General features: G+C 44.6%; 1 protein-coding gene across 1 annotated transcript; it reads left to right on the top strand.

Annotated features, from left to right (window-relative positions):
* On the top strand, positions 1 to 3,912 carry LOC138887574 (COP1-interactive protein 1-like). The gene is made up of 3 exons (XM_070169338.1): positions 1 to 546; positions 627 to 818; positions 3,388 to 3,912. Exons 1-3 carry the CDS (start codon positions 1 to 3, stop codon positions 3,910 to 3,912), a joined length of 1,263 nt encoding a protein of 420 aa, XP_070025439.1.
* Positions 3,913 to 18,263: the final 14,351 nt, after the last annotated feature.

The raw sequence follows: 18,263 nt of genomic DNA, 5'->3' as shown, positions 1-18,263 counted from the left end.
ATGAACAAGAAAAGGAAAGATAGGGTGGCCACTACTCATCCTGATGGAACTACCGCCCTAACCTCTAGGTTGAACCCTGATGTTGAGGAGGAGGACGATGATAGAAGTCCATTGAGTATGAGAACGAGGTCGAGTGAGAGAGATGTACAGGTACCCCGGTTAGAGGCTGTGGAGTCTGGGACGTCTGGGTTCAGCAGGGCTAAGGAGCGGGGGGTCCTCGAAGAGGACGTTGATGTAGCTTCGAATCGTGCGGCCGGATTCGATGCAGCTTCTGCCAGCAGGATCGTTGGTCCTGATGGGTCAGGGTTTGGGGCTTTCCAAGAATATGGGTCTCTATTTGGACAAATCAGCGATCCGAACGATCTTATTCAGAACTTTCCAGTCTCATCAGGAGAGCTGAGGGATGCTAAAAGGATGATGGGCGCCACGGTTGGTACTCTTTTTAGAGGGGGAGGCTTCATTGCCAACTTTTTTGATAGCGTATTCGATGGAGCTGATCTCGATGTCTCTGGTACCCTTAAAGTAGCGAATATGTTACTGCAGCAGGTGATAACTTTTACTTGCGCATTTCTTTTTGCTCTCGGGCATTATTCGTCATCTTCCTTAACTTTCTCGTTGCGCCGCAGTGTAAATATATGTATGATCATGCCATCCTTCGTCTTCGTGGGGAACTTTCTTGCCACGAGAAGGAGCATAATAAAGTTTCTTCTAAACTACAAAACTCGGAGGCTTGTGGTGCCCAGGGAGATAAAGAGTTGGGGGAGCTTCGGGCCTCTTTGGAGGCGGCGCTTCGGGAGAAGGCCGCTCTTGTAGCTCAGGTATTCTGCCTTGCTCATACTGCTCTTTTACTCCGTATACACACATGTTCTGTATTCACATATTCACCATCTTGCCTTTTATTCACCAATTGGAAGCGAAGGTCTCCGGGCTGATGGAGCGGAGCGAGACTATGAACGGGGAATTGGCATTATCCCAGGGCCTTCTCTCGGACGCTCGCAGGGAGAATGCTACTTTGGCCGCGGTTATGTCTTAGGCCGAACGAGATGTTTCCGCTTATAAGGAGGATATAGCCACAGTGCATTCAATGGTTCGTGACATATCCCTAGCGGCTGAGCAGAAACTTGTCCGAGCTGTCTAGCATGCGAAAGCGAAGGCGAAGAGGGAGGTCCTGGAAGAACTTGAGGATAGAGGCTTCGAGCTATCTGCCGACCTGGAGAAGGCTCGCATGATAGAGGGAAGACTAGGGCTCTTGATTGCCCCCGATGGGAATAAAGATGATAGCGGCGAGGAGTAGTCTCCGAGCCCTTTTTTTTGTATCCTTTTTTTTTGTTCCATGTGTTCTCTCTCCTAGGAGATGAATACTAAAATGCATTTTTCCTTTTTGTCAATATATGAAAGGAGATTTTATTCTAGTAGTCCTTCTTGTTGCTTTCCCTCTTTTTTTTTGCTTCCGAGCATCGAGCATCGGCCTTTTGGAGCCTTTTTGTAGGATGTACCGGGGGCCCCGAGACTAGCCATGTCCCGAGGTTGAGTTGGTAGCTCCTCCGAAACGATATTTGCGACATCGGGTATCTCCCGAGGTCCCTTGATTTTATGATTTATGTGGGAACCTGAGGTGATTCTGCCAGTGCACTCTCCAAGGAGAAGGTGATGTTAACACGGCCAGAATTAATTAGCCTTCTTGGTCAATTGAGAAGTTGTTGTCTGGCGCCTATATATTTGTCTATCCGCCATTCAGGTGGCGATTTTGCAATCTTTGATAAGCCCATCTCCTCTGCAGAGCCTGGCGCTTTGTGCGAGTCCTTCCACCTCTTTGCTCCAGGAAGTTTTTGCTTGGATCTTCCTCTTCTTCTTCTTATTTTGCCGTAGTCATGGCCGCTACTTCGACACCTGATCCTGGGATGAAGGGGAGTCCTTCCCGTGCTCCACCTTCGGTTGGTGCCAGTAGCTCATCCTAGATGTCGGGGGAACGAGGCCCGGGGTGTGCTGCTCCGAAAAGGGTCGCCACATCGGGGAAGAATCCCAATGTTCCGAGCCATCGGGAGCACGTGTCGAGGATTATTTCATCGGTGAGGGATGAGAAAATCTGGGTGATCAGGAGAAAGTGCGGATGGGGGGAAGGCGTGATTCTACAAGTACCTTCCCCCGAGGAGAGCGTCATGACGCATGTAGAGGGTTTCTTGAGCGTGTATACCCATGTTATCGCGCAGGGTTCCCTAGACCGGGTTGTGCTTGATTTCTGTAGAAGGTATCAAGTAACGCTGGGGCAGGTTCATCCCTTTCTCTAGAGGATATTGTAGTCGATGAGATATTTTGCTGATAAGGCTGGGATAGAGTTTACCCTTAGTCATCTCATAAGGTTGTACCGGCCATTACGTTACCGGGGCTTAGTTACTCTTCAACGTAGGTCCACTCGAGCTTCTATGATCAGCAGCGAAGGGGATGAGGATCGCAGATGGATGAGTTAGTTCGTTCGAGTCCTACGACCGACATTATCCCCGGAAAATTCTTACCGTTTCCTGAGAAATGGAACTCCGCACGTAAGAACTCTGTTCGAACTATCTATCTCTTCATATGAGGTTGGCCCCAATAATAATGCCTTGTTGTCCTTTATTTATAGCAACTCATTGGTTACCCGGTGAGGTCCCTGATCTAGCCGAATAGTCTCGTAGGCTGGCAGCTTGCTGGGCTCACGATAGGCACTGGTGGTGAGATCTTTCAAAAGGGAGATGGGAGGCGAAACATTATGGTAGGTGCCAAGAATCACCCCCCTTTTTAGGGACAACTTCCATTTTGCTGATTTGCCCGATTCCTCTATCGCAGGTGTCGGGAGTTCATTCAAGGTGATACTGGGTTCCCCGAAGTAGGAGGAGAGATTGTTGGCCTAGGAATCAAGGAGCGCTGGTAAAAATAAAGGTGTTCTGTGGTGCGGGAAATCTTGCGGTGAGGCGCCTTCTCCGCAGCGGTCGAGGGGAAGCTATTCAGTCGGCCGACAAGCTTCCGGTATTGATGCACCATTGGACATTGCTTCTGCCCTCGGAGAGGCTCATCGTCTTGGCCTTGTGGTGAGTTTTCGGGCGTGGTAGGGATGTTCTGGCCCCGTTCTCCCTTCTCTTCCCTTTACTCACATGGCTTTTCTTCTTCAGGCTTCTGATAGGCTCAAAGCCGAGCTGCTTCGATGAGAGGCCTCGTTGCGGGAGGCTTGAGAAAGGGAAAAATGCCTCAAACTTCTCTGTGCGGCAAAGGAAAATTAGCTCGTTTCTTAACGGCGTGGGGCGGACCGAAGCTGTGCTCGGGAGGCCCTCTTGGAGAAACAGGTATTCTACATTCTGCAATAGTCTGTATTCTCCCTTTTGTCTTGTCGTCTTTGATGTGTTGCCGTTTCAGTTGAAGGACAAGGTGGATGAGTTGGGACAACTCTGGGGCAAGGTCGGCAAAGCCAATCATGAATTCACTGAGCTGCAAGCGCGTGTTAGTGCCCATTCTGAGGCCAAAGAGAGGGCTCAGTCCGCGACATCTGTTCTTGAGGTGCAAATTCAGGCCGCTCATATGAATGATTCCACTCAGGCGAAGATGATCACGAGACTCTCATTCGAGCTATCAATGGCAAAAACTGAGGTGGAGAACGTCCAGGCCGAAGTTGTAATGAATAATACCATGGCGGAGCAAAAAATGTCGGCTCATTCAAGGAGTGTTGCTGCCATTAAGGATGAACTGAAGAAGGCCCTCGATCGTGCAAACAATAAAAGGGAGTGTGAGAGGTGCAGGTCCCATAGGGAGACCCCCGAGGAGATTCATGCTAGAGGCTTCGATCTTTCGAAGGAGATCGGACAAGCCAAAGGAGAAGAGTGTGATGCAAAGTTCCTGATATCCGATGATGAGGATGATGAGGAGGAGACCGCTGGACCGTAGATGCCGAAAAAAATGGGGAACTAATATTCCCTACCTTCTTTATTGTGTATATATAGCGTTCATTATACGACACAAGACGAGATTGCGCTTCATCATCAATATGTAGTAATAAGAAGGGAAACCCTGCAATTTGTATCTTCTGTATTTCTGCTTGTTGGAGTTTCCATTGGGTCGATTCGATCTCGGATTTTCCCCTAGGCTTGCATGCTTTGACTGTCTTCGGGTTCGGTCTTCGAGTCCGAATTCGACTCGAGCTTAATATACCCTCGAGTTTTGCATTTGTTCAGGCTGGCAATGACGGTTTTTATTTCCTGCCCTTGGTCGTTTGGCTGTTTCAATCAGCTTCTAGTCCAATCTCTGAGTCGTGTTGTGACTCGAGCTTTAATTGACCCAAAGTATTTTCGGACTGGCAACAGTGACCCTCATGTCGTGCCCTTAGGCATGTTGCAGTTTTTGGGTCTAGTCTCCAAATCGTGTTGCGATTCGAGCTGTAATCGACCCTTAAATTTCGTTTAGTTTTTGGCTTGCGATAGTGGCACTTACACTGTTCCCTTAGGCATATTGCAATTTTCAAGTCCAGTCTATGAGTAACGTTGTGATTCGAGCTGTAGTTGACCCTTAAATTTCTTTGAGTTTCTGGTCGGCAACAGTGGCACTTAAGCTGTTTGGTCGTTGAGACCTTTTCGTATGTGGCTCGGTGGTTTGCATAGTTAACTATTTTGCATCTGGTTTCCGAATAGGGTTATGCTGTTTTTGCTCGTGGGATTTTTTGTAGGCTTTTTTCCCCTCAGTAAGGTCTTTTTATAGTATTTTTGCTTGACCCATCGTCGGTTCCAGAGTAACCTCGATATCAAGTCGTTGTCGACTATGTTTCGAGCACCTCGTATGGTTCATGGCTCGTAGGTCGAGTAGATCAACGCTCTTACGTTTTGAAGCCGACATGGTCGGAGCTTGTTTTTGCCTGTTGAGGGAAGCCTGTTTTAACCGGTTCTTTCCAAAGTATATTCGGAGTAGTGGCCTGCGATTTTTAGCGATAGTCAGTCATCCATCCCAAGCGATAGTTTAGGCATCTACATCGAGGGTATGACCTTTAGGGATTCTTACAAATACGTTGTATAGCCTAAACTTTGGGGTTTTCATGCCTGTTGAGGTCTTACAGTTTTGTCATGCCTGTTGAGGTCTTACAGTTTGCCATGCCTATTGAGGTCTTATAGTTTGTCACGCCTATTGAGGTCATACAATTTGTGTAATGTAGAGTAGACCTAGTTACACCGAGACTGCCCGCTAGGGGTTTTATAGTTTCGGGGTTTCCAGCGTATGGAGAATAATGGCAGTCTCTGAGTCATCGAGTTTGTTTAATCTTGAAGACCGCTTCTCGTGAGCTCGGTGTTGCCTTATATGGGCTTGATGAGCCTGGAGTTCCGACCCTGGGGTCGTATGGGTGCTGAATCATTTATGTCTCCGAGTATCTTGGGACGTAGTTGGCAGAGAGGCCTTCGCCGTGAATATGCTGAAATAGCCTTTTTCTAAGTATGAAATGCCAGAAAGATATTCTTTATTGCTTGGCGTAGATATAGGCCGTGAATACATATTGTCGCATTGCCGCGAGCTCAGACCGCGTAGGTATGACTCCCCTGATCATCTGATCTGTTTACATGATTCCGTTTTGAAACTTAGTCTGCCATTTATTGGCCCTTCCGAGGGGACGGTGCCCTTAAGAGGAGGTCATCGCACGTCGTCTGACTATAGAAGAAAGGACTGCGATCTCGTTGGATCCTTTTATAGGGAGTACGTTTCTCTGCTAATAATCTTGCTGGTGGGACCTTCTTTAGGTTGGAAGCCCAGTCGAGGGAAGAGAGCTCGATAGGTCCTATAGAGGCCCCGGATCTCCAATTGGAGTTCAGAACTTCTGAATGCCTCGGTTGATTGCCTGCATATAGGTTAGTAAAAGAAAGGAAACAACAAAGGAGCGGAGTAGTTCTTCCTTTATGCGGGAGGCGCAAACGACGTTTCGAGGCGTGAGCCCTGATACAGCTTTCTGCTATGTTCTACCAGGCTTGGCCGAAGATGTGGTTCTGCTTACCCTTTGATCCCTTCGAAGGCGGAAGCATTGATGCCGGTGATGGGTCATGTGGTGAGGGATTTCCTTTCATTGCGTGTAGCTCTTTGTCGAATGCTTTCGTCCCACCTCTATCAGGGAGTTTCATCCCTTTGGCGAAGTGGGGTTGAAGTCGCCTCCGGGGGGTATGCCCATTGCCATTTGAATGGAACGCCCGTGTTTCGCAGGCTTGATGTTCCAGTCAGAGCTCAAGCGAGCTGTATAGAGGGAGTGGCCTTCCTGATTGTTGTGGCGATTGGCGTTTGGAATCCATCAAAGATTCGAGGTGTGGGGGTTTGGTTCATTAGTTCGAACTGCCCTATTGGATTTGGCCTGACACCGTCGGTATAGTTGATCGAACCAGTTGTACTCATGAACACATGCTTTACTTAAAATAGGTTAAATGAGTGAGGGGGTTACCAACGTGTTAATACAAGGCCGAGGAGAAGTCTCGGCTTCCCTTTCCTTTGATGCAAGGGTGTCCTTTGGGAATATTCCCTGGACCCGTCTTTTCCCGGTGATGATCACATTCACTATGCATTTTAAGGATCTTTGAAGGGTTCCACCGCCCTTTTACTATCGTGGCAATACGCCGTGGCTTGTCAGTTTTGTTTTTCCCGATCTCCTTCCTCTGTGGGAGCTGGATTCGAGCCTGACCGCTCGATGATACTTGATGGCGACCTCTATTGAATATCATAGTTGTCGTTCTTTTGAGTCGGTGACCGCGTGCACCCTACGGTTCCTGCGCCGGGCAATAGTTCTCTTGAAGGGGTTTTTGTCGAATAGGTCCGAGCCGCCTCGCGTTCCTGGTTTCGCTTATGATGATCACAATATTTGGTATAGCAACGTTGAAATCGTACTTGGCTGGGCGGGGTTTCCCTGCCAGTTGTGCCTTGTTGAATTTAGTTCCATTGGGCGTTCCTCGAGGGTGCTGTCCTCGGGCTATTTCCCTATTATTGCGAGGTAGGTTGCATATCCAGTCGTTCCTTCCATTCGCAGCGTACGGATGATACCTCAATTTCTTTGGCATCAGCTTCTTTGTCGGTAGTCTGCTTGGATATACCGAACTAGAGGAGGTTCCCAGACGGTTGTCAGGAGATGGTTGTTGTAAGAGCTTCCACGAACCTGATTCGATCCTTTCGAAGATATTCCCAGGCATCCTCACTACGGCGGGGTCGGCTACTGATCCGTCGCTACTTGATCTCTCGAGTACTAGCTCGACTTAAGGAAACATTTTCGGTGCTACTGCGTTGGGAGTCTCCGGGCGACTTTGCAGCCAAGCGATAGCCAACTATCGTGCCTACAACATTTCAAAAATAACATGAAGACTAACTTCCTATTCTACCAGGGACGGGGTTTTTTGAGCTTCTTGTTGGTCAATACGTTGTATGTTATCATTGGTGCGCGAGGCTTCGTTGACCTGTTGCGCGCCTTGCTAGACCGCGTCCGCTTGAATCGATCCAAATGCATTGTCGGAGTCCTGTGGTGTTGCGCCAGCCTCTTGAGCTACCATACTTTTTTCAATGTGATTTTTGGGGTAGTCGTTCTCGATTTTGCTACCGAGCCAGACATTATCCTGAAATCAAAAGATCTTGGGCAAGAAAAAGTGTGAAAGATAACGTGCGTTTGTGTGACAAAACCAGCAAGAAAATAATCACTATTATTTTTAGCCCCACGGTGGGCGCCAAACTGTTTACCGTGAAAATTTTAACAACAATTAAATTTGTAAATGAGATTCTAAAAATACGTGATCTATTCCCGAGCTAGTTTTTAGAGCAGTTGATGCTAAGTATAATGATGAAAAGCGGGCTAAAACGAGGCAGTAATCAAACCAAAGGGGCATTTTGACCGGGTGCATAGATGGTCGATAGGACTTCGGGGTCGGTGTTATTATCGATCTCGAACTATCGGGGGCAGTTGGGAATGGGGTAACAGGCAAGGATATGATCGAGCAAGGCTCTATGTTACCAATATTGAGCAAAGTAGTGAAGAACAAATAAGAGAATGATAGATTCTAAAGCGGCCTCGGGCCAGTGAGAGCGAACAACTTAGAAGAAAAGAGAGAGAGATATTATTGAACTTGTGGAGAGAATGGAGCAACGTCAGCCCGCTACAAAATGGTATGGGTTCCCCTTATATAGGCGAGGGAACACGGTATGGTAAAGAATGCATGAAATGTAAAGATACTGGAATGGGACGGCTAGACCAGACACTAGAGCCTATTGATTCTAGCTGCTTGCCTCGGGAGTTCCCTGTCTTCGTAACTCTTGCTAGGCCGCGGACAGATCCCTTAACCTTGGAGCCACTGCAGGGCCGCAGATGATCCTCGAGATAGGGAGCCCGATCATGATCCCACAACATCGAGATGCTGTCATGACATTCCGAATATACCTTAATGGCGGGAAATGGATTACCCTGACTTCACCGCATACAAATACCATAAAAAACAATTAGAAAAAAGCGTTTTTGAAAAGGTGTTTAAGAACCCTAGTTCGAAGACGATGAGTTACTTTAGAAAAATCGGAAAAACCTTTGAGAAAAACAAAAAAAGCTCATAATATACACAGATCTAAGACAGATCTAAAATAAATAGAGAAAGTCTTAAGTGTTAGGGTTTCAAAGAACCCATAGAAGATGAGAAAACCTTAAAATATTACCGCTTTAGCTGGAAAAGATTAAACATGATGCAAATTCCCGTCGGACCATGAATGTTGTTTTTGGACGGTTAGGAATGGCGTCCTTAGACCATGATGTCCTAGGCCATGAGTTGTTTGATGTAGGATTTGTAGGCCATAAAACAATTTTCTCGGGCTATGAGGATGGTGCCTCCGAACCATGACACCTTTGAATATGATGACGCCTTTGGATCAGTTGGCGATATTTCAGCCCATGAAGGATGCAGTAGTATGATGCGGACAAGACAGAGCCCAGTCTTGAAAAATGAAGGGCGGAGCTTAGCCCGTAAGAGATGCGAGATAAATGATGTTTGGGATAGAGCTTAGTTTCTAAGAAAATTGGAGGCAAAGCTTAGCCTCAGAAGGCAGAATGGTAGCCTTATGTAGATTGGAAGGCAGAATAGTAGCCTTATGTAATGCAGATGCAGATGGAGGTAAAACTTAAGCTCAGAAGGCAGAATGCTAGCCTTATGCAAATTGGAAGGAAGAATAGTAGCCTTATGCAATGCAGATGCAGATAGAGGTAGAGTTTTACCTCAGAAGGCAGAATGGTAGCCTTATGCAGATTGGAAGGCAGAATAGTAGTCTTATGCAATGCAGATGCAGATGGAGGTCGAGCTTAACCTCAAAAGGCAGAATGGTAGCCTTATGAAAATTGGAAGGCAGAATAGTAGCCTTATGCAATGCAGATGCAGATGGAGACATCATTTAGTCTCGGAAGGCAGAATGGTAGCCTTATGCAAATTGGAAAGCAGAATAGTAGCCTTATGCCATGCAAATGCAGTTGGAGACAACATTTAGTCTCGGAAGGCAGAATGGTAGCCTTATGCAAATTGGAAGGCAGAATAGTAGCCTTATGCAATGCAAATGTAGATGGAGATAGCGTTTAGTCTCGGAAGGCAGAATTGTAGCCTTATGTAATGCAAATACAGATGGAAATAGCGTTTAGTCTCGGAAGGCGGAATAGTAGCCTTATGTAATGCAAATGCAGATAGAGACATCGTTTAGTCTTGGAAGGCAGAATGGTAGTCTTATGCAAGAAATAAGATAACAACTGACAGTAGAGTTCTCTTAGCTGATAGCAGATTGTGGCGTTGTGATTACTAGGAACATTGTGACATACGAAACATCACTGGTGTGTGCTGATAACAAATGTTGGCAAGTGCAACGGTTTTGAGAATCGTATTCTTGAGCAATGTTTGTCCCATGGCCGTACAGTATGTCTAATGATTTCACAATCCTAGTGCCTACATCCAAAGAAAAATCGTGAGTTAAGGGGGGAGGTTAGTTCGTATCACCGCTAGCTTTTGCTTGACTCATTTGGCTTTAATATGGTGATATCATCTATATTATTGGGATAGCATTGCTAGAAAGAGCAGTTTCAATAATAAAATGTATGATTTTGTAAATGTATGACATACATTAAAAATAACTTTTAGATAAACCAATCACTGTGACGTAGTTCAGGACATTGCAACCTCTTCTGCTACGTAATTTTGAGGGTCCTCCTCAAAATTCTGCCCTAGTTTGATGAGTTTACGTTTCTGACTGTTGCTCATATGGCGATCGGCTGAAATTACTTTGGAATTTTGAGGGTCCTCAAAATTCTATCCTAGTTTCCAATTGCGGGGGAAAATGAAATTTTATTGCATTATGACCGAACCCATAGGGCTGACTACGTATCACCTCTTAAACGGGAATCGGGTCAGATGTAGTTCAATTTACATCATATAAAGGAAGCATAACGATTACACATAGTAACGCTTGACTACATCTGAATTGATCGGCTTTGGCCAGACTTATCCGTCCATTTCAGCAAGTATGAGGGCGTCTCCTGTCAAAACCTAGTGGACCATGTATGGACCTTGCCAGTTAGGAGAGAACTTCCCTTTGGCTTCATCTTGATACGCAAAAATTTTCTTTAACACCAGCTGTCCCGGTGTGGACTGTCTTGGCTTGACTCTTTTGTTGAAGGCTTTGGACATTTTGTTCTGGTAGAGTTGACCATGGCAGACTGTATTCATTCTCTTTCAATGTATAAGGGCTAGTTGCTCAAAATGACATTTTACCCACTCTACATCGTTGAGCTCAGCTTCTTGTATGATCCTTAGGGAAGGAATTTCTACCTCAGTGGGAATGACAGCCTATGTACCATAAACCAGCATATAGGGGGTTGCCCTGGTTGATGTGCGGACTGTGGTGCGATAGCCCAGTAGAGTGAATGATAACTTCTCGTGCCACTACTTATGCTTCTCTATCATTTTCCTCAATATCTTCCTGATATTCTTGTTGGCAGCTTCTATAGCTCCATTCATCTAAGGTCTGTAGGCTGTGGAATTCTTGTGTTTGATCTTGAAAGTTTTGCACATAGCTTTTATCAAGTCGTTGTTGAGGTTGGAGCCATTATCAGTAATGATTGACTCTGGAATTTCGAATAGACAAACAATACGGTCGCGGACAAAGTCTGCCACGACTTTCTTAGTCACTACTTTGTAGGATGCTGTTTCGACCCATTTGATGAAATAGTCGATGGCTACTAGGATAAACCTGTGTCCATTAGAAATAGCAGGCTTGATTGGTCCAATAACGTCCATACCCCAAGCGGCGAACGACCACGGTGAGCTTGTTGTGTTGAGCTCGCTTGGAGGTACCTTTATCATGTCTGCGTATATCTGACAGCGGTGGCATTTCTAGACATACTAGATGCAGTCCGTTTCCATAGTCATCCAAAAGTAACCAGCCCGGAGTATCTTCTTTGCTAAGACAAAACCGTTCATATGTGGACCATAGGTCCCAGCATAAATTTACTCCAGGTGGATGTTTCCTTTGCATCGACATATCTTAATAATCCTAAATTGGGAGTCCTCCTGTACAGGATTCCTCCGCTGTGAAAGAAGTTGTGGGACAATCTCCAAAGTGTGCATTTCTGAGTAGGATTCGCAAGCTTTGGGTACTCTCGTTTTGCTAAATATTCCTTGATATCATAAAACAAAGGCTTTCCGTCTGCTTCCTCTTCAACATGGGCACAATAAGATGGCTGATTAAGGATTTTCACCGGAATAGCATCAATGAAATTCCTTTCGGGATGCTGTATCATAGATGATAGGGTAGCCAAAGCATCGGCAAACGCATTCTGGATTCTTGCAACATGCTGGAATTTCGTCTTTGTGGACCTCTTTCACAATTCCTGTACATGATGCAAATACAGGAGTATCTTGGAGTTCTTAGTCGTCCATTCTCCTCGTATCTGATATATAAGCAAGTCTGAATCTCCAATCACTAGCAGCTCTTGAACATTCATGCCAGTGGCCATTTTTAGTCCTAAGATGCTGGCTTCATACTGGGCCATATTGTTGGTGCTGGGGAACCTGAGTTTGGAAGACATCGGATAATGCTGACCGGTTTCTAATATTAGGACTGCTCCTATGCCAACTCCTTTGAAGTTTGCTGCTCCGTCGAAGAACATTCTCTAACCGTCATAGGATTCTGCAATGTCTTCTCCTATGAATGATACCTCTTCATTAGGAAAATATGTTTTCAGGGGTTTGTATCCTCCATCCACGAGGTTTTTAATAAGGTGGTCTTCCAGTGCCTATCCCTTGACTGCTTTCTGAGTTACGTAAACAATGTCGAACTCACTAAACAGGATTTGCCACTTGGCTAGATTGCCGGTGGGCATGGACTTCTAAAAGATGTACTTCAAGGGATCCATTCTAGATATGAGATATGTAGTATAGGCACAAAAGTAAGGTCTCAGCTTTTGAGCTATCCAAGTCATAGCACAATAGGTGCGTCCCAATAGAGAATACCGGGCCTCGTACGGGGTGAACTTTTTATTGAGATAATAAATGGCTTGTTTTTTCCTCCTTGTTTCATCATGCTACCCCAGAATGTAGCTGAAATCTCTATCCAACACTGTAAGGTTGATTTTGTCGAAGGCCTTTTCATAGTCTTCGGTCTATTCGGTGGCGGTGTCCTTCTTTAATAACATAAAAATTGGCTCATATATAACTATAGGTTGCGCTATGAATCGGCTTATATAGTTAAGCCTCCCCAAGAAACTCATCACATCCTTCTTGTTCTTTGGCGGTGGTAGTTCTTGAGTGGCTTTGACTTTCGATGGATCCAGTTCTATTTCTCGGCTGCTCACAATAAACCCAAGCAATTTCCCAGCAGGAACCCCAAATGCACACTTTGCAGGGTTTAGTTTCAGGTTGCACCTCTACAGTCTATTGAAGAATTTCCTTAGATCTTCCATGTGGTCAGTGGGTTTCTTGGATTTGATAATAACATCATCCACATATACCGCTATCTCCATGTGTATCATATCATGGAAAATGGTAGTCATGGCCCTCATGTAGGTGGCCCCTGTATTCTTTAGGCCGAACGACATCATCTTGTAACAACACACTCCCCACGGCGTAATGAAAGTCGTTTTCTCAGCGTCTTCCTCATCCATCCAGATCTGATGATAACCAGCGAAGCAATCTACGAATGACTGTAGTTCATGCTTGGCGCAATTTTCAATCAGTATGTGTATATTTGGCAAAGGGAAGTCGTCTTTCGGATTGGCCCGGTTGAGATCCCGGTAGTCGACGCAGACTCTGACATCCTTCTTTGGTACTGGCACAATGTTGGATAACCATGTCGGGTATTCTACTACCCTGAGAACCTTTTCTTTGATCTGCTTATTGACTTCTTCCTTGATTTTCAAACTTATATCAGTCTTGAACTTTCTGAGCTTTTGCTTTACTGGTAGACACATTGGATCGGTTGGCAGTTTGTGAGCCATAATGGACGTACTTAGACCAACCATGTCATCATACGACCAGGCGAATATGTCCTCATACTCTTTAAGAAATTCTGTGTATTCTTTCTTCTTTTATGGCGATAGGTGAATACTGATTCGTCTTTCCTTAACGTTTTTTGCATCTCCCAGATTGACAATTTTGGTCTCGTCCAGGTTGGACTTAGGTCTGTTCTCAATATTCTCAACTTCCATGACAATCTCGTCAGGTATGTCATCTTCTTCTGAATCCATGTCCATTTGTTGCGTTGTCTCGTTACATGTCACATTCATTGATTCATTAAGATAAGTAATAGTAATGTTGTGTGGGTAAAGTAAGGAGAGATAGCATTAAATATTAATTCATAAGAAAATCAAACATGCTTTTGATAAATTGAATAACTGTTTTGATCATCAAAGATCTTATTGCTGAAATTGAAAAATGCGAGAAGAAAATATTTTAGTAAATAAAATAGTGAATAATGCTTGTTTTAGCCTTGCTACCTCGAGGCTCGTAGGGCTTTTTTTGTCCTGATGGTCCAATTCTTGATATGTGCCCCTCTGCTCACAGCCTCTATGGAAGGGCCTTCCTCCCCCTCCTCCTCAAGAATAACACAACAATCCATATCATTGTTCTCTAAAAATAGGTTCTTCACTACTGCAAGTGCTTCTTCTTCATCTAACCCATAAATGATATCAGCATGTCGTAAAGTCTACTCCAGATGCAGTATCAGCTGCTCTATGGATAGTAAGGACCGCACCATGGTGGTGACCAGTTACTGAATTCTTCCCAAGGGTAATCATATCCCAGACTGAAAGTAGTGCCATGTTTCTTGAGTTTTATGGGTTTAGAGATTCCTTGAAGGTTCTTGCCGAGCCCTTTACCAGGTTCGTACCCACTCCAACTTAGTATGCTCTCGATTTTGCTATCCCACCATTTATCTTTGTCGATAGCATTGACCCACTCAATGTGGTGGTAAGTTTATCCTCTCAGATTCCTTCTTCCCTCGATTGCCGGAATGGTCTGGCGACTATATATAGGGTTGCTACCTTCATCGTGAATGATCACTTCCTGGCGATTCCATTCCATCTTCACTGCCAGATGCAGTGTTGATGCTACGGCCCCAGCAGCATGAATCCATGGCCGTCCCAGCAGCAAGTTGTAAGACGCTAGTACATCTTTTACCTGGAAATCGACCTTGAACCAGGTCGGTCCCATCTGCAGGCATAGACTAATCTTACCAACGGTGGACCTCTAAGAACCATCGAAGGCTTTCACATTGATTTCTCCATCCTTTATCTCATGCAACCCTTTACCCAACTTCTTGAGTGTAACTAACGGACAAATGTTAAGACTGGAACCTCCATTGATCAAGATTCTGGTAATGGAATAATCTTCACATTTCATGGTGATGTGCAATGCCTTGTTGTGCCCCAACTCTTCAGGTGGCAGCTCGTCCTCATGAAAGGTGACCTTGTGGCTTTCCAGCACTTGTCCTACAATATTAGCCATTTCCCCACTAGTGATGTTACTTGGTATGTATGCTTCATTTAGTACCTTTAACAAAGCATTCTTGTGCGCTTCAAAATTTTATAGCAAAGAGTGAGTGGATATTTGTGTTGGTGTCTTGTTTAACAGGTCGATGACCGAATATTCCTTGGCATGTATCTTCCTCCAAAGCTCGTCCGGACCTATCTCAATGAGGGTGGCCGATTGGAGGCCTGCTTGCATGATTCAGCTAGATGTTCAGGGGTATAGACTCTACCAGTTCTTGTCCTACCCTGTGCTGCGACAGTTTCTCCAATCCTGACCTTGTGCTTCCTTCTCGCCTCGGCTGCATAGTCACAGGGTACAACATTTGTATTGAATGGTGGTATGGTTGACATTGCCACTAGGACCGGCGCGGCTATCCTTACTTCGAACAGAACATGTGCCTTGTGTGGAAAGCCTGCGACCTCAAATGGTACGGGTGCATTTGCCGGAGACACAAATTCAACGTCAATTGGTGCTGGTGTTTTTTTGGATGGCACTGCTTCAAACTCAAGGGTTATAGACCTATTCACCTCAGCGTCCTCGGACAGTTGGATCTGGACTATGATTGGATTGAGGTTAATTGTCGGTTTTTTTTGGTCATCACCTTCTGCGATTAGCCCAATCGATCCCTTGGGATCCCAGTCAACTTCTACTCCAACCATGTGGATACCTCCACCCTTATGATTTGGCAGAGGGTCATTGCGGATGTTTGGAGCAGGCTCATTTGTCGTAATGATCTTGTTATCAATCAAGGACTGTATCTTGTCTTTCAAGGAGTGGCATTCATCGATGGTGTGCCCTTTCATGTCGGAGTGGTATGCACAGGACTTGTTAAGGTTAACCCATTGAGAAGGATTCTTAGTGGTTACAGCAGGGATGGGGGTGACATAACCAGCAGCTTTGTGCCTCTCATACAGCTGGTCGATGGGTTCAGTGATGGTTGTATATTGTTTTGGAGGTCTGCAATCAAAATTAGGTTGATGTCTAGGAAACTTTTGGCGTGTAGGGGGTGATTTATAATGGGATGGTTGAGCATTGCATGTTTGGTAGACATGAGCGGGTTGGGAGTATCTGGGTGAGGTAGGTTGATATATAGGAAGTGGAGATGACTGATAAGTGGGTGGTGGAGCTTGGTATGAAGGTCAGAGTGCTTGGTAATTTTGGGGTTGGCTGGTATGTGAGTGGGGGTGTTGGATAAGTTTGGTATTTTTGGGGAGATTTGGTCCTCTGTGCAACCATCACGGCCCCTATGTCCTTTTTCTTGGATACACCACCGGACTGTAAAGCCTTATTCGTAGCTTGCAAGGCTTCAAAATTTGTAACCATACCACTTTAATACCTTCTTCAATTCTTTTACCTAATTTGATAATGTTGGAAAACTTGTGGTTCTCAATCATCAATAGTCGTTCATAGTATTGTAGGTCCTGAGCTCGGACAAAGAACTTGTTCATTTGCTCGTCTTCTAAGGCGGTTCTGACCTTAGCAGCTTCAGAGCTCCAACGAGTAGCATACTCGCAAAACGTCTCTGTGGCCTTCTTCTTCAAGTTCTGGAAATAGAACACGTCTGGTGCGTTCTCTGTATTAAATCTAAATGTATCCATAAAGTCAGATGTCACACCTACCCAGCTTGACCACTTCTTGGGATCTTGGCTGATGTACCAAGATAATGCATCTCCCATCAAACTCCTTATAAACAACTTCATGCAGATTCTTTCGTGCTTCCTTACTCCAACCAGCTTGTTGTAATATGTCCTCAGATGGACCCTTGGATCACCCGTACCATCAAACATTTTGAACATAGGAGGTTTGTACCCCTCAGGCAGTTCGACATCAGGTTGTATGCAAAGATCCTCATAATTTAGCACCTCGATTCCTTTGCTTTCTTCAACGCCCTAAATTTGGCTAGGCAATTTCTTAAGTTCCTCAGCTATGTTCCTGATAAGCACATCCTTTCCATCAGACTCAAGTGTTCATGAGATAGGTTGGGTGGGGTGTGGCATGGTCTCCACGTAGATAGAAGTGTTATGGTGGCCTGGTGTATGGGTGTGGAAATGGTCATTTGTGGAGTTTTGAGGTTCTGGGATGAATAGTGGATTGTTGTTTGGGGTATGACAGGTGTTGCATTGGTTCTTTGGTGGGGCTGCGTAATGATGAGGCGCGGGAAGATTCTGCTCTTTTGGGGTATTTTGTGGAGGCGTAGGGTTTTTAGCGTTAGGGTAGTTGATATCTGGGGTATTAAGGGAAAATGATAGGTTTTCCAGATTCCAGACCTGATCGAGCTCTTCTTGGAATTTCAAAAGTTTCTGTTTAAGTTGTGACACATTCTCATTAGGAACCCGAATACCCTGGCCATCAGTGGCCTCTACCCATTCAACTGTATTTTCCTTTCTGATGTTGTTTAAATCTTCCACTTTTCCTTTATTCTACTAAGAGGAGGAGTGGGTGGAGGGCCCTTGGATCTTGTGAAATAAGATAATGATGCCAGAGTACACGTTAATTAAGGAAGTAATCGTGCAGAATCAGTGACATTACGGACAATAATGCAATAAGAATAATCAGAGTTATAAACAAGGCAATGAATCAATAATCAGCACATAATTTTAAACAAGCAAATCAATCAATCGATATTCAAAATAATGTTGATTTGAAGCGAGGCAAAATATCAGTTTTCCATAAATAGACAAATGGGCAAAAAATAGAATTTAATAAACATGCATAAACTTACCACGGGATCGACTCAGAAACCCTAGTAGATATGAACTAGGGTAAAAGTCACAAGATACTGAGTTAGGCTAAAGGGGAAAATCATGAAAGTCAAAGCACAACACCGACAATGCAACAAGTAGCTCGGAAAGACTCAGAATCGAATCAAAACATAAGAAAATTAGGGATTAAACATAAACTAGTTAAAAATCGGTCAATAATACCTAAGAACACATGATTAACACTCGAAAATCATGAAAAGTTTGAGAAGATGAGTTTCAGTAAACCCTAGTCTGGAAAAGAGCAACTAAAATCGAAATAGATACTCAAAATAGGAGATTTTTTTAAATGAAAACGTTTAATAATACGGGAATCATCTTAGTTTTATAAAGATCTGAGAAGAATTGAACAATAGTGAGTTTAGGGTTTTGAAAAATAGTAAAGATGAAGAAAAATCGGTTAAAAACTCATGGATACACTTAGATATAAGACAGATCTAAAGAAAAGTGGAAACTCTCAAGAGCAAGGGTTTTAGAGAACCCAAAGAAGGTGAGA

Source organism: Nicotiana sylvestris, chromosome 3, assembly GCF_000393655.2.
Source record: "Nicotiana sylvestris chromosome 3, ASM39365v2, whole genome shotgun sequence".
Classification (NCBI taxonomy): Eukaryota; Viridiplantae; Streptophyta; class Magnoliopsida; order Solanales; family Solanaceae; genus Nicotiana; species Nicotiana sylvestris.
This window is presented reverse-complemented; position numbering and strand designations above follow the sequence as displayed.